Below are 14,811 nucleotides of genomic sequence, written 5' to 3' on the forward strand. Positions count from 1 at the left end.
CTATGGGATTATGTCAATGGGGATGAGATCCGACCAGCAGATATTGCACCTGCTACCCCTCCTCAGCAAGGAGGTGGAAGAGGTCGTGCACAGGGTGCAGCTGCAGGACAAGTTGTCGGTGCAGCTACAGTCAATACTCCAGAGCAGAAGAGATGGGATTCAGGGATGCCTTAGCTTTGTCATGCATCTCTCTTTGTGTAAAAGGATCTATCATTCCGCATATCCGGTCGTGTAAGACCTCCAGGGCAGCGTGGGATATCTTGGAAAGCATGTATGCAGCACGGAATGATGCCAGGGTATCTTTCTTAAAAAGAGAGTTAAGCAATACACATATGGAGGAGGGTGACTCCATGTCGGTCCACCTCACAAAGCCACAGGATCTTTGAGAGCAATTGTTAAACATAGATGAAATTATTCCTGATTCAGAGATGATTACAACCACTCTGAATTCTCTTCCTGAGTCTTATCTCAGCTTTCACACTTCGCTGAACTTATCATTGAGGGGGGGTGCAAATCCCCTCACTTTTCATGAGTTGATAGGACTTCTGCTTCAGGAAGAGCAGACCAGGAAAAATTCACGTGCAGGTGAACAAGCCATGCTCTCAAAATTTAAATAAAAAACAAAGGGACAGGCAAAGACAGCAGCAAATCAGCCTTCCAGTGGGTCAGGACAGCCTTCACAAAAGGCTAAAAGTGATGCAAGTAAGCCCAAAAAGAAGGGTTTTTGTCACTACTGCAAAAAGCTAGGTCATCACATAGCAGAATGCAAGAAAAGGATTGCAAAAGAAAAGAAAAACAGCTCAGGTATGGCTGTTTCAGATTCAGCCCCTCATGCATCTGACAGTGGGGATGCTGCAGCCAACTTTGTTGGACAGGATTATGCCTTTTTATCTTGCATTTCAGACTCTAGGTTGGCTGTTCCAGATGCTCGGGATAGTACAGCCTCTTGTAGTGATGATACATATGCATTTTTGACTTGCAGCTTTGACTCTTCTACAGATGCATCTGCTTTCAGTGTTAATGAAACACTGAACACATGGTATTTTGACAGCGGTGCATCCAAGCACATCACTTCTAGGAAGTGTCTTTTTACTTCCTTGCATCCACCTCCTGTTGGTAAGAAAGTCACTTGTGCCAACAACTCCTCATATTCAGTACGTGGCACAGGAGAGGTTGAGCTCACTGCAATTGATGGCTCAATTTTCAGACTTTCAGATGTCTTATATGTGCCTGGCATAACCAAAAATCTTCTTTCAGTGTCCACTCTTAACAGAGGGGGATTTCAGGTCATCTTTGAGGATGACAAATGTGCTGTCCGAGACAGGGAAGCTAACTATGCCTTAAGGTTATCTGGTACTCTGCTGCGTGGCCTTTTTCAGCTTGATATTTTTGAGAAACGAGCAGCTCATGCTCTGGCAGTTTCTACCCCTACAGCTGCCATGCAAAATGCAAAATTATGGCATGCCAGATATGGCCACATGCATTACAACAGCTTAATGACACTTCAGAAATTTTCAATGGTTGATGCATTGCCACCTCTTGAGATACCTCCTCCACATGCCTGTGAAGGGTGCATTTTAGGTAAAATGCATAGATTCCCCTTCAAGAAGGATGGTTCAGTTAAAGCTGTTCGCAAATTGCAGCTTATACACAGTGATGTCTGTGGTCCCATGAGGACTCCGTCATTGGGTGGTCATCTCTACTTTGTCACATTTATTAATGACTACTCCAATTTTACTTGGGTTTATGGGCTGAAAAAGAAATCTGAAGTGTTCACGGTGTTTAAACACTTTTCAGCCATGGTTGAAAATGAAACCGGACTCAGGATACAGACATTACGCACGGATAGAGGTGGGGAATACCTATCTGCAGAATTTGATGCTTTTCTCAAGCAAAAGGGTATTGTGCATCAGCTCACAGTCAGGCTGACCCCTTAGCAAAATGGCAAAGCTGAGAGGAAAAATAGAACCCTCATGGAGATGGACAGATGTATGCTGAAAACCAAACACATGCCTCATAAATTCTGGCTAGAAGGTTTGATGTGTGCCAATTACATTTTGAACAGGGCTCCCACTAAGGCTTTAAAAACAAAAACTCCTTTTGAGGTCTGGAATGACAGAAAGCCTTCAGTGGATCACTTCCGAGTCTTTGGATGCCTTGCCTATGCACATGTGCCAGTTGAATTTAGGCACAAATTGTCAGATAAAGCCACCAAATGCATATTTGTTGGATACAGTGCAGAAAGCAAGGGGTATCGTCTCTACAATCCTGCTACACGCAAAATCATTGTAAGTAGAGATGTGATATTTTCTGAAAATTCAGCTCACACTCAGGCTGAATTTCAATTGCCTTTGTCTTCAGAGGATGTCTTTGAAGGGTTGCTACCCATTGCTTTGGGTTCCCCTGCTGATTTTTCTGATCCAATTCAGAATTTACAGCAACCTCCAAATGCTTCAGTTCCGCCACAGGATGTCTTGCCTCCTCCACAGGCAGTGGAACAGGTGGTGCAGCAAGAAATTGCAGACATACATGCAGCAAAAACAGTCCCAAACTGGCTGTTACAGACTCTCAGGGAGAGTAAACTTGATGCTCCGTTACCTGGCAGGACTCGCAGTGCAGCAAGGCACATAGAAGGTGCTAATTCAGTGGAATCAGCATATGCAGGTACTCTCCTTGATGAGGAGGAGCCTGCCACATTTGAAGAGGCAAAAGGTAATGTGCATTGGATGAATGCCATGCATGATGAGTTACAGTCAATTGCAAAAAATCAGACTTGGGATGTTGTGGACTTGCCACAGGGTAAACATGCCATTGGCACACGATGGGTATTTAAAGTCAAACGGAAGCCAGATGGCTCCATTGACAGATATAAGGCCAGGCTGGTTGCTAAGGGCTATGCTCAGAAAAAGGGCATAGACTATGAGGAGACATTTGCTCCTACATCCCGGATGACCACCATCCGATCAGTAATTGCAATGGCTGCACATTTTGAGTGGAATGTTCATCAGTTGGACATAAAAACAGCCTTCTTAAATGGGGACTTGCTGGAAGAGGTGTATGTCAAACCACCTCCGGGCTTTGAAATTACAGCAAATGCACTTCAAGTATGCAAGCTCAATAAAGCTTTATATTGGCTGAAACAGGCCCCTCGTGCATGGTATGCCAAGATACATGCCTTTTTGACCAGCAAGGGGCTGCACAATAGTCCTACTGAGAGCACCCTCTACATCAAGATGGATGGGGGGGAAATCTTAGTCATCCTTCTTTATGTCGATGACTTACTGCTCACAGGGTCCAATGAAGAAAAAATTGCAGATTTCAAAGCTGATTTGCAGACCAACTTTGACATGTCAGATTTGGGGCTGCTTCACTTTTATTTGGGGATCCAGTTCTCTCATGAGAGACGTGGCACTGTTATGTCTCAGTCCAAGTATGTTCAGAAACTCTTGGACAGATTTAACATGCAAGAGTGTAAGCCCATATCCACTCCTATGGAACCGGGGCTGAAACTCACAATGCATGATGCAGGAGAATCAGTTGATGCCACACTTTACAGTCAGGCTGTTGGATGCCTCATATATCTCTGCAACACTAGACCTGATATTCAGTTTGCAGTATCTCAGGTGAGCAGGTACATGCACAGCCCAAAAACTATGCATTGGCAGGCAGTTAAGCGCATCTTCCGTTATTTGCAGGGCACAAAGTCTTTTGGCTTACTATTTCCCAGGGGGGGTGACTTGCAGATGCATGCCTACAGTGATTCAGATTGGGCTGGTGATTATGACACTAGGCAGTCCACTAGTGGCAATTGTTTCTTTTTGGGTAAATCTTGTATTTCATGGCTGAGCAAGAAACAATCTACAGTGGCTACCTCATCATGTGAAGCTGAGTACAGGGCAGCTTTCACAGCAACAGTTGAATGTGTCTGGCTGCGACGTCTATTTGCTGATCTTCATCTGTCTTTGGAGGGTCCCTCTCCAATTCTCACTGATAGTCAGAGTGCCATTGCAGTGGCAAAGAATCCAGTGTTTCATGCTCGCACGAAACACATTGAGGTTCACTATCACTACGTCAGAGAGAAGTTGCATGCAGGAGAGATCAGTATGATCTTTGTGTCCACACATGACAATGTTGCAGATATTTTCACCAAAGCACTACCACGTGAAAAGTTTGAGGCATTTCGCAGTGCCTTGAACTTATATCCGTTTGGTGATTGATCAGCCTTGTACATGACATTGGCACTGCAGGGGGGTGTTAGAATTATAGACATAATTCAGCAGTGACCAATGTAATACAATAAGCTAGTTAGGGGCACTTTTCCCTCATTAAGAGGTTTTTCCCCCTAACCGCAGTTAGTTCACTAACTATGGTTAATGACTACTAAGGTTTTGTCACTAGGACAAAACCTTATCTTTTCCTTCAGTGTGTTGTACTCTCACTCTATTCTATTTGCAACTAAGCTTACAGCTCTCACACTCTCTCTTGCTCTCTCTCACTCACTCTATTACTTACACGTAGACGTAGAAGTAGAAGTAGAATTTATTAGCGTCCTCAGGAGGCCAAAAAATGACTCATGGGACCCATCTCGATACAATGTAAAAAGAGTCTCCTCAAGGAGAGGGGTCAGGAGTCTATGAGTTCCTGACGACAGGTAAAAAGACGAGTGACAAAAGATCCCAATGCTGTCGAAGAGGCAGTGAGGAGAACTGATGTCCACTGAGCGGAGTCCCCCAGTATCTGCTGGTAGTCCTCCCTGATATGTGCATATCGGGGGCACTGTAGAGCTACATGTGTCTCCGTCTCAACTGTCTGCATGTCACAAAGGGTACATACTCTAGCATGTCTGGGCTGGTGTATCCAAGCTCCCTGCTCAATGGCAAATGTATGAGATCTGGTATAGAACCTGGCGATGTTTCTGCGATATAGAAGGGGGATAGGTGTGCTAATATAAGACTGAGCATGAGTCTCTATGGACATGTATGTAGACCAACATGTGGGATTTATGTTGTCTTGGTAATATTCCAGCTTTATCCTCTTTTCACTTGTCAACCAGTGATTCCGCAAAGTGCTTAGTAAAGACAGTTGAAACTCTTGCATGTTGACCTTTTCAGGCGGCATGGTCAAATATGCTTCCACTTTCCATCTGCTGAACCATTTTCTTATGTCGGTTGCCCATCCCGTGCAGATGACCTTACTTTTGTAGTTCTTTTGAAGCTTTGTGTTGGCATTCCATGCTTTATGAGGTAGCCTATCAGGTTGCATTTGCTGCACCTCTATTAGGTATTGCATAATGTGATCAATGCATGAAATTCAATCGGTCTCCTTCCCGTTTCCAACAGAAGTATTGAGTATGGAGTAGTGGGTTTGACACCAAGGTGTCTCCTTAAGAAAGCTTTTTGCATTTTCTCAATATCATTCCATGTAGAGGCTGAAATGCTGCCTCCCCATACTTCCACTCCATATAATACTGTTTGCACTACATATGCATCAAACAATACATTTCGAATTTTCCAGTTCCTAGTGTGGTGTGCCTGCAATCATTCTCAAGCTGGTAGTACTTCCCCCAACCAGTGTCCATCCTTCTATGTATACATTGCCACCATCTGTGATCTGCCGGGATATCAACCCCTAAGTATTTGAAGGTGCTGACATACTCAACGATCTGTCCATCAAAGGTGATCTCAGGGGGACGTTTTGGCTGATTGGTACAGACTGCCATCATCTTTGTTTTTTCGACATTTACTTGCAGCCCGCTTTCCCTACAAAAAGTCTTAAGCACTTGTAAAAGTTTGTGCATAGATTCCGGATCGTATGCAAAAAGAACGACATCATCTGCGTATAATAACAATAGCACTGTCCAAAGCCCCAATTGTGGTCCTTGCAACCCTTTCTCTACTGCAAATTCATTGATGAGTTCCTCCAGTTGGTCAATGCATATTCAGAACAAGGTAGGCGATAGAGGGCAGCCTTGCTTCACTCCCATATTGCTCTCAAATACATCAGACATACCTTGTGTTTGTTTGAGTCGGCATAATACCTTTTCATAGATGCGAGAGATGCCTACCCTTAAGGCCAAAGGGACTCCTATTTCTTGCATTCTCTTCCATAATCCTCCTCTTGGAACTGTATCAAATGCTTTCTTGAAATCCACAAAACAACAAAATAGAGTGCGTCCTCTCAGTCTGCATTCATCCATGAGGACCCTTAAGGTAATAAGGTGGTCAGCTGTCCTGTGCTCCTTGCAAAAGCCTGCCTGTCCGGTGGCTCTTTTCTGTGCCTCTTTTGCCCATGAGCTGATTTTCATTTCAAGCACTGTACTGAAGAGCTTGGCCAATGTAGAGCTGACCATTATAGTTCTGTAATTTGTGACTGAAATTTTGTCTCCACCTTTGTGTAAAGGCTGGACCCAATTTTCTTGCCATTCCTGAGGGAAACCATGGTGTAGAGCATGTGTTAGGATGTGTGAGAGCCATGTTCTTGCTCGGTCTCCTGTCCATTTCACAAATTCCGCCTGTATCTTCATGTGATCTGATGCTTTGCCATTAGCCATCTTCTTTAGTCCAACTTCAATGTCTTCGAAGGTGAAAGGACTAGTGCATGTGACCGATAGATCCTCCTTCCCCATTTCAGTAGCAAGTGCATGATTGTACAACTTGGTAACATAATTAAGCATGGTTGCATCTGATATATCCCCTATGACTGCCTTTCACTTGTTTGCAGCCCTTTCTTGGATTTTTGATGAAAGTGACCAAATCAGATTTCTCTCTTTCCAAAATATATTTTTGAGAGAGAGAGAGAGAGAGAGAGAGAGAGAGATTGGATTTATTCTAGTCTTATGACGTTATATAGAATACTAGGATAGAAACCTATTTAAAATGTGGCCTAGCCATCTTTTTTTAAAACTAGGAGCATTGGCTTCTCAAGCAACTCCTGTATTTGCTGTGCTACTTTCTGCTGTTTCGACCTCAGAGAGACGAGCTGGAGCCTTGTTGATGTGAGGCTCTAGGACGATGTCATGGTCAATATCTCTCGTGGGAGATAGTTAAGGGGGGGGAGGGGGGGCATATCATACGACTGTCTTGTCCCTACATTCAAAGCAGAGAGTGATGGCATTCAAACCAACGCTACACTCCCAAAGAGACTTTCATCTGATCATATCCTAGAACAATGTGTGGTAGCCGTAGAGCTTTGTACCAGAGACTGTTGGATTCAATCTTGAAATTTCTGGACACTTGCTTGATGGAGGATGTCCATGGGGGGTAGCCACAGGGGTCGCCCCATTCAAGTGGATCAATTCTATGTTGTGGATGCTGGACGGGTTTAAACAGACACGTGTTGTTTAGTGCCTAGCAGGATCTAGGCTTTTGCTAGTTTATTAAATGGACAGCTAGATGGTCATGCGTCAATTTGATGATGGCCTGCTCGTTCGTGGTGTTTTCAAGAGGGTGACTCACTAGATGGACCTGCATGTGGTACTTGGGCATCTGGTGGTTCATTATTTGGTTTGGCAGTCCCACAGTAGGTGGTGCTGTGTTTATTGTACTTGTGATCCGAGTTGGCTTGGGTGGTTCATGCAGCTTCGAGGGACCTGGAGTTTCATGATTGAATGGAGCACACAATGATTATGTGCCTTGTCATCGAGAGTGGTACTTGGAGATGTAGGAGTTGCAGCGATTGGACTAGTGTCTGAGGATGCCTTCGACTTGTTCTAGAGAGCTCTCCTGTGCGAGCTGATGGAGCACTCATTTTATCGGGTGGGGACAGGCTCGCATTGGATTTATGAGGGTCATCTCCACACATGTGAGCCCACACAAATGAGGAGGGCATCCGGGAGAGAGACCTGCGGCTAGATAGGACTGCCATGTGTGCAGTTTCTAGGTCTGCCTTGTGGCAGACCTGGAAGTGATGGAGGCGGAGTCAACCATGAGCAGATCAGATAGGGCAGAAAGAGTACTGACAGACAGTTTTTGGGGCTCCTCCTGTAGCCACTGAAGACATCTTTGAGAGGCAGCAGCAGGATTGAGCAGCAGATGAAGCAGCAGCAAGATTGAGCAGCAGATTGGCAACAGTTTGTGGCCTCAGTTTCAGCACTAATGGGCAGCACCCCCTGTCCATGGAGTGTGGTTTGCGAATGCACCTTTTGTTTTTGGACATTCTTATTCAGTTATTGGTTGCCATATCTTGCTATCTATTCCAGATTGGCAACAGTAGGATCTAGAGTTCTCAGGCGTGATCTCATGGACAATATGGTTTTCTCTGCCTATCCCAACAATGTGTATGCATAATATATATGTATGTGACACATATATATACGCATGTATATACATACATATATGTATAGATGTATGCATACATACATACATCTGTATGTATGTACTCATATATAAGGTTTTCCACCATTTTTTAAGTTTTGCTTTTGGAGCCTGAGAGCCTGATAAATGGAGGTCTTCGGGTGCAGTTCGGTCATTTGGAACAGAAGGTAGGAAGAAAGATGGACCTCAAATTCCTGCTAGCGACAAGGTCTATGACTACATCATATTTCGTGGGACAGACATCAAGGTTACTTCATCTACTTTGAAATTTTTTTTTTCCCTTGTTGAGGGCAGGGTTTAGAATGGCTGCATTTTATGTTCTGCACGGTGTTGGAATTCAGGGGTTTAACAGAGTAGGAATTTTGTTCAATTGTTTGGCAGGATTTGCTTGTGAAGTTGTCTCCACCACAGATACATAATGATCCTGCAATAATCTCCCTTCAGGTCTGTCTCTATGTCGGTATACAGATGCACACATATATCAATGCCTGCATGTGTTTACTGTTGAGTAATTGGTATAAAATTTTAAGCTCCCAATGCTATCACACCCTCTCTTGATGCATAACAGAAAAGAAACGATTGCAAGGTATGTTCTCGACACAATAGAAACTTAAAACCTTTCTCTGATATTAATCTAAGTGAAGCTCATCTAACTGGGCTTTTTGCTTATTACAACAAAGACTCAAAGACTCATGACCGGACTGTGTAGCTGAGCACCAAAACCAGCTACAGACTGTCAGCCAGCCAAGAAGAGCTGGCAACCATACCAACAATGAAACCTTTAACACTGTGTTACCATGCATAACCAAGATGACTAGAAGCAGCTAACCTAAATGCCACCTCACCTCAAAACCTCCTGAGACTCCACGTTTCATGCATGCTTGAGTTGTGCCATGCACTAGTTGCACGGCTACCCCCATACCTATGGTTCCCCTACGAGGGTTACCACCAACAGTCCCCCCTTAAGCTGAGTAGGGAAACAAGACCACAACATCAAAACAAAGACTTAACTCACACAAAGCCAAAATCAGATGGTGCTCACAGAGAGCCAACAACTAAAACTATCAAGCTATCCACAAAGGACCAAGCCTGACAACATCTATTTGACTGTAAAGCTATCCACAAAGGACAAAGCCTGACAACATCAATTTGACCACCAGGGCCATGCTACAAAATAGTCTCGACCACCCATAGAGGGCAAGGTCGATTAAAAAAAGCTGCAACCGTTAAAGGAAAAGTCTTTAGAAAGCATAATCATCAACATGATCACACTCATTTACGACGGCCAAACCTGCAAACTCCTTTGTTGTTGATGAATTTTCAACCAAACAAGCCTTGGAATTCTTGGAATCCTTGCAGTGTGTCTTGCGCATAAGTTTTTTGAATGTCCAGCTTTGCCACAATACTCAAACACAGGCGACTTCTTACTGTCATTGCTCTTTGTCTTTCCTTTGTCCTTGAGTACATATGAGAGGGGAAGAGAAGTGGAAGAGAGCAAGAGAGAGAGAGTGAGAGAGAGTGACACTCTAGTGCGGGTGTGAAGAATGATGAGCCACACCACAAACTCAGTTGTGTTTTATTAGGATTAGGTTTACCCTATGACTGTCTTAAGACAGTCATAGGTGTCCTATCTTTAATTCTTTAATTAAGGGTTGGCAATGTGCCTTTACCCCCAACAACCTCCCACCTAAAGGCCAATGTGCCTAAAGGGGAGAAAAGAATAAAAATTACAGCAATATACAGTTACTGTATACAAGACCATAAAGTAAGAATGGTCTCATCCTAATCCCATGATGTGGCGGCAATGTGCAAACCGCTCTGTAGGCAAGCTCTTAGTGAGCAAATCTGCAGGATTATCATCAGTATGTACCTTCACAAGCTCAAGTCGCTTGTCTTCCAGTACCTCCCTGATGAAATGATATTTCACTTCTATGTGCTTGGTCTTCTGATGAAAGACCGGATTCTTTGCCAACATGATAGCACTCTGACTATCACAATGTAAAATTGGCATATCTCCTGTAATGCCCAAATCTCCCACCAGCCGAGTAAGCCATATTGCTTCCTTGCAAGCCTCAGTGGCTGCAACATATTCAGCTTCTGTGGTTGACAGTGCAACGCATTTCTGCAACTGAGACACCCATGATATAGCACCTCCTGCAAATGTGAAAATATAACCGGTAGTAGACTTCCGGTTATCTGCATTCCCTGCATAGTCTGAATCTGTAAAACCATGCACCAATGCATCCTGCCTACCATAGCATATGCACAAGTCTTTGGTACCTTTGAGATACCTCAAGACACCTTTCACTGCTTCCCAATGCCGCTTGCCTGGATTTGCCATATACCTGCTGATGACTCCCACCGCAAAAGCAATATCCGGACGAGTGGCAACCATGGCATACATCAAAGATCCAACTGCAGATGCATACGGAACCTTGGCCATTTCAGCCTTATCATCATCTGATCTGGGGCTGTCCTTACTGCTGAGTTTTAAATGTGGAGGCAACGGGGTACTAATGGACTTCCCCCCCTCCATTTTAAACCTCTGCAGTACTTTGTCAATGTACTCTTTCTGTGACAAAAACAAAAGTCCCTTGGACCTGTCACGAGTAATACGCATGCCAAGAATATGATTTGCATCACCCAAGTCTTTCATGTCAAAAGACTTATGCAGTTGTTTCTTCAAAGCACCAATCTCATGCTGAGATTTACTGGCAATAAGCATGTCATCCGCATATAGAATGAGTAGCATCAAACTGCCATCCTTTGCCCGTTTGGTGTACAAGCAATGATCGGTCTCACACCGATGATACCCTTGGGACTGCATGAAGGCATCAAACTTCTTGTACCATTCTCTTGGCGCCTGCTTGAGTCCATACAAGCTCCTTTTGAGCTTACACACAAGCTGCTCTTTCCCTTTAACAGCATATCCCTCTGGCTGACTCATATAGATCTCATCATGGAGATCTCCGTGAAGAAAAGCTGTCTTCACATCCATCTGACATAAATCCATGTCATCATGAGCAACAAGAGCTAACACTGCTCTCAAAGTAGTCATTTTGACTACAGGGGAAAAAATCTCATCAAAGTCAATGCCCTTCTCCTGCTTAAATCCCTTGGCAACCAATCTGGCCTTATACCTCGGTAAAGCATTTGAATCCACTTTGACTTTGTAAACCCACTTGCATGGCAAAACTTTTCTGCCTGCAGGTAACTGCACCAAGTCCCATGTATCATTCTGAAGTAGGGAGTCCATTTCTGACTGCATGGCTTTCTCCCACTTCTTTTTCTCTGTTCTTTCCATAGCTTCCTTGAAGCTGGAAGGCTCACCACAATCTGTCAGCATGATAAAATCAGCCACATTATTGGCTCCTGGAACAAACCTGGCAGGAGGCCGTTGTACACGGGAGCTCCTCCTAACAAAATGTTCCGGATTAGGCTGCTGTCCAGCCTGTTGTTCATGCATGACTGGTGGCTGTACCACCATATCTGGCTGTTCTACAGCTCCATCTGTTGGCACATCCAGTGGTGCATCATTTGCAAAATGTTCTGGCTGATTTTCAGCCTGTATACCCTCTTGAACAGGGTGATCTGCAGCAGCCTGCTGCTGCATATAAATGGGCATTCTTTGCTGTCCAACATCATCATAGATAACCCTCCTGTATTCCACAGGTTGTACGGGTTCCTTGTGTACACTATCTTCTTTAAAGATGACATCATTGCTGCGTATAATCTTCCGTTTAACGGGATCCCATAACCTGTACCCCATTTCACCTTCGTCACCATAACCCATAAAGATGCATCTGATAGACTTTGGATCCAGTTTGGTGCGTAGTTCTTTGCGTACATGAGCAAAGCACTCGCAGCCAAATACACGTAAGTGCTTATATGAGGGTGGCTTGCCAGACCACACCTCCTCTGGCACTTTCAACTCCAAAGCCTTGTTTGGCGACCTGTTAATAATGTGAACTGCTGTTTGCACGGCTTCTGCCCAAAAGCCATGGGGTAATGCAGCATAAGACAACATACATCGAACCTTCTCCTGAACAGTTCGATTCATCCGCTCACTTGCACCATTTTGAGATGCATTATGAGGGGCTGTGAGTTCCTGTTTGATGCCCTTAGCTTGGCAAAACTGCACAAAAGCATGTGACACATACTCACCCCCATTATCGGATCTGAGGCATTTCAGCCTACGACCTGTCCGATTCTCAACCTGAGCGACAAACTTCTTGAAAGCATCTAAGGCATCTCCCTTATGCTTCAAGAAATAGACCCACACCTTACGTGTGGCATCATCAATGAAAGTAATAAAATATTTTGCACCTCCTAGTGATAACTGTGGCATCTCACACAAATCAGTGTGCACTAGATGAAGTGGTGCTCTATTCTGGGGAGTTCTCCTCTTATGAGGAGTCACAGAATGCTTGCCAAAAATACAATGATCTCAAGTAGGCAAATCTGAAAAGGAAAGAGGCGGCAGATAACCCAAACGTGACAGTTCTTGCATTCCTTTAACAGACATGTGTCCCAACCGGCTATGCCACAATGAAACCTTTGGCAGCTCGGTTATGGCAACAACATGATTATCCACACTGGAAACATAAAGAGGGTACAAGGTATCACTCTTAAAACCCTCAGCCACTACAGTCTGGCCATCAGTAATCACCCATTTGGAATCCCCAAATGTGGTGTGGTAACCACTGTCATCCAATAAGCCAGTGCTAATGAGATTTTTCTTGATTTGCGGCACATGGCGAACACCATCAAGCATAAATGACTGTCCATCAGGAAATACTATCTGTATACTGCCAATCCCTGCAATCTGACATGCATAGTTGTTCCCAAGATGAACAACTCCATGAGTACCTGTGTAGGAAGTAAACCACTCCCTATGAGGAGTAACATGAAAAGAGGCACCTGAATCCAAGAGCCAGGTGTGCATGTCATGGCCATCAATAACCAAAGCATGTGCTATTACAGCAGAAGAGCATAAAACATCATGTATGTCACTGTCACTGTCCTCTGCTGCAACATTCACTGCATCCAAGTCATCTGCCTTAGCCTTGCCTTTGCCTTTGCTTGCATTTCCTGCATCCTTTGTTTCAGCCTTCTTGGCTTTCTGATCCCGTATGAACTTGAAGCACTTCGACTTCACATGTCCCTTCTTGCCACAATAAAAGCATTCAATGTCCTTTTTGCCACGGGACTAACTGCGGGATTTGGACTTACTAGCAGATCTCCCCTTCTGCTGAGTCCTGCCTCTGTCCTGTACCTGCAAAGCATTTGAAGACTTGCTGCCCGCATTATTCTTCCTGCTCATCTCCTCCATAAGGAGAGAGCTCTCTACATCAGCATAAATAAGAGTGGCATTCGAGTTTGACAGGTTGTCCCAACTCTCGGGGAGGGTACACAGCAAGAAAGTAGCCTTGAACTCCTCATCAAGGTTCAACCCCTGTGCAATCAGCTGTGTAAAGATAGCATTGAACTCACTCAAGTGTGAGGTCATAGCTGTACCTTCCTTCATGCGAAGATCAACCAGCTTCTTCAGCCAATAAACCTTACTGGCTGAGCTCTTTTGGGCATACAATTCTTCTAGTCTTTGCCATAGACCATAAGAGGTCTTTTCAGCCTGTACATTGAACACAAGAGTGTCTGAAATAGTGAGCATGATAGCTGCCCTCGCGGACAAATCAAGCTCTTCCCAGTCATCAGCTGCCATATCGGATGGCTTGACACCCTTCACCCTTATGGGCTTAGCAATCTTCTTTAACAGAAGTACATTCAAGCACTGTTCTGCCCATAATGGATAGTTGTGTGCTCCTTCCAGTTTCTTTATGTTCAGAATTGAAGCATCACTTCCCCCTGATGCCATATCAGATGAGGAAAGTACCTGACACCCTGGAAGTAAAAAGACTGAATAAAAGTTCTGATTTCTCAGAAAAACCTGCTCTATTCAAGAGCCAGAAGCACTCTCAATGGTGCTGTTTTTACTGTCAGTAAAATCTGCAGCAAAACAGTAAATGACCCTGCAAATACTGTACCGTCTGACAAACTGTTCTGAGCTCAAAGAGGCATAAAAAACAGTAATTTCAGACTGCTGCTGCTCAACAAGTGCTTAACAGTGCATAATCATCTGACAAAACCACCAACACTGCTGTAAACACTGCTGTACTGACTGTACTGATCACTTCTCCCACCTCAGATGAGGTCTTGCACTGAGTTAAATTGCAGAAACCACTTGACAAACACCCCCAAAAAAAAACAGTAAATGACCCTTCAGACTGTCACAAAGCCTGCAACAGTAAATGGGATAGATCCCAAGCAATCACCCTTATACCAAGGGGAGAAAATGCATCTGAAGATCTCTGTCGGTAACCCAAGTGCTATCAAACAAAGTCTGGGCAAAAGCCCCTTGATCTGACAACTGAATCAAGTGGAGGACACCTCAACACTGAGGTAGCATGCAATATGAAAATCTCTCTGACACTTGTTGCTG

At 44.3% G+C, this 14,811-nt stretch overlaps 1 protein-coding gene across 1 annotated transcript in view; it reads left to right on the forward strand.

The window, feature by feature from the left end:
• LOC147900337 (protein decapping 5-like) overlaps positions 1 to 14,811 on the forward strand; it is a 53,271-nt gene that overhangs the window by 5,029 nt on the left and 33,431 nt on the right. The window contains exons 2-3 of the mRNA XM_087377219.1: positions 8,459 to 8,559; positions 8,694 to 8,756. Coding sequence (XP_087233345.1) covers positions 8,459 to 8,559; positions 8,694 to 8,756 — 164 coding nt within the window. The remainder of the gene's footprint in view (positions 1 to 8,458; positions 8,560 to 8,693; positions 8,757 to 14,811) is intronic.

Source organism: Dipteris shenzhenensis, chromosome 7 (genome assembly GCF_047967505.1).
Source record: "Dipteris shenzhenensis isolate YYH24624 ecotype China chromosome 7, Dip_SZ_1.0, whole genome shotgun sequence".
NCBI classification, from domain to species: Eukaryota; Viridiplantae; Streptophyta; class Polypodiopsida; order Gleicheniales; family Dipteridaceae; genus Dipteris; species Dipteris shenzhenensis.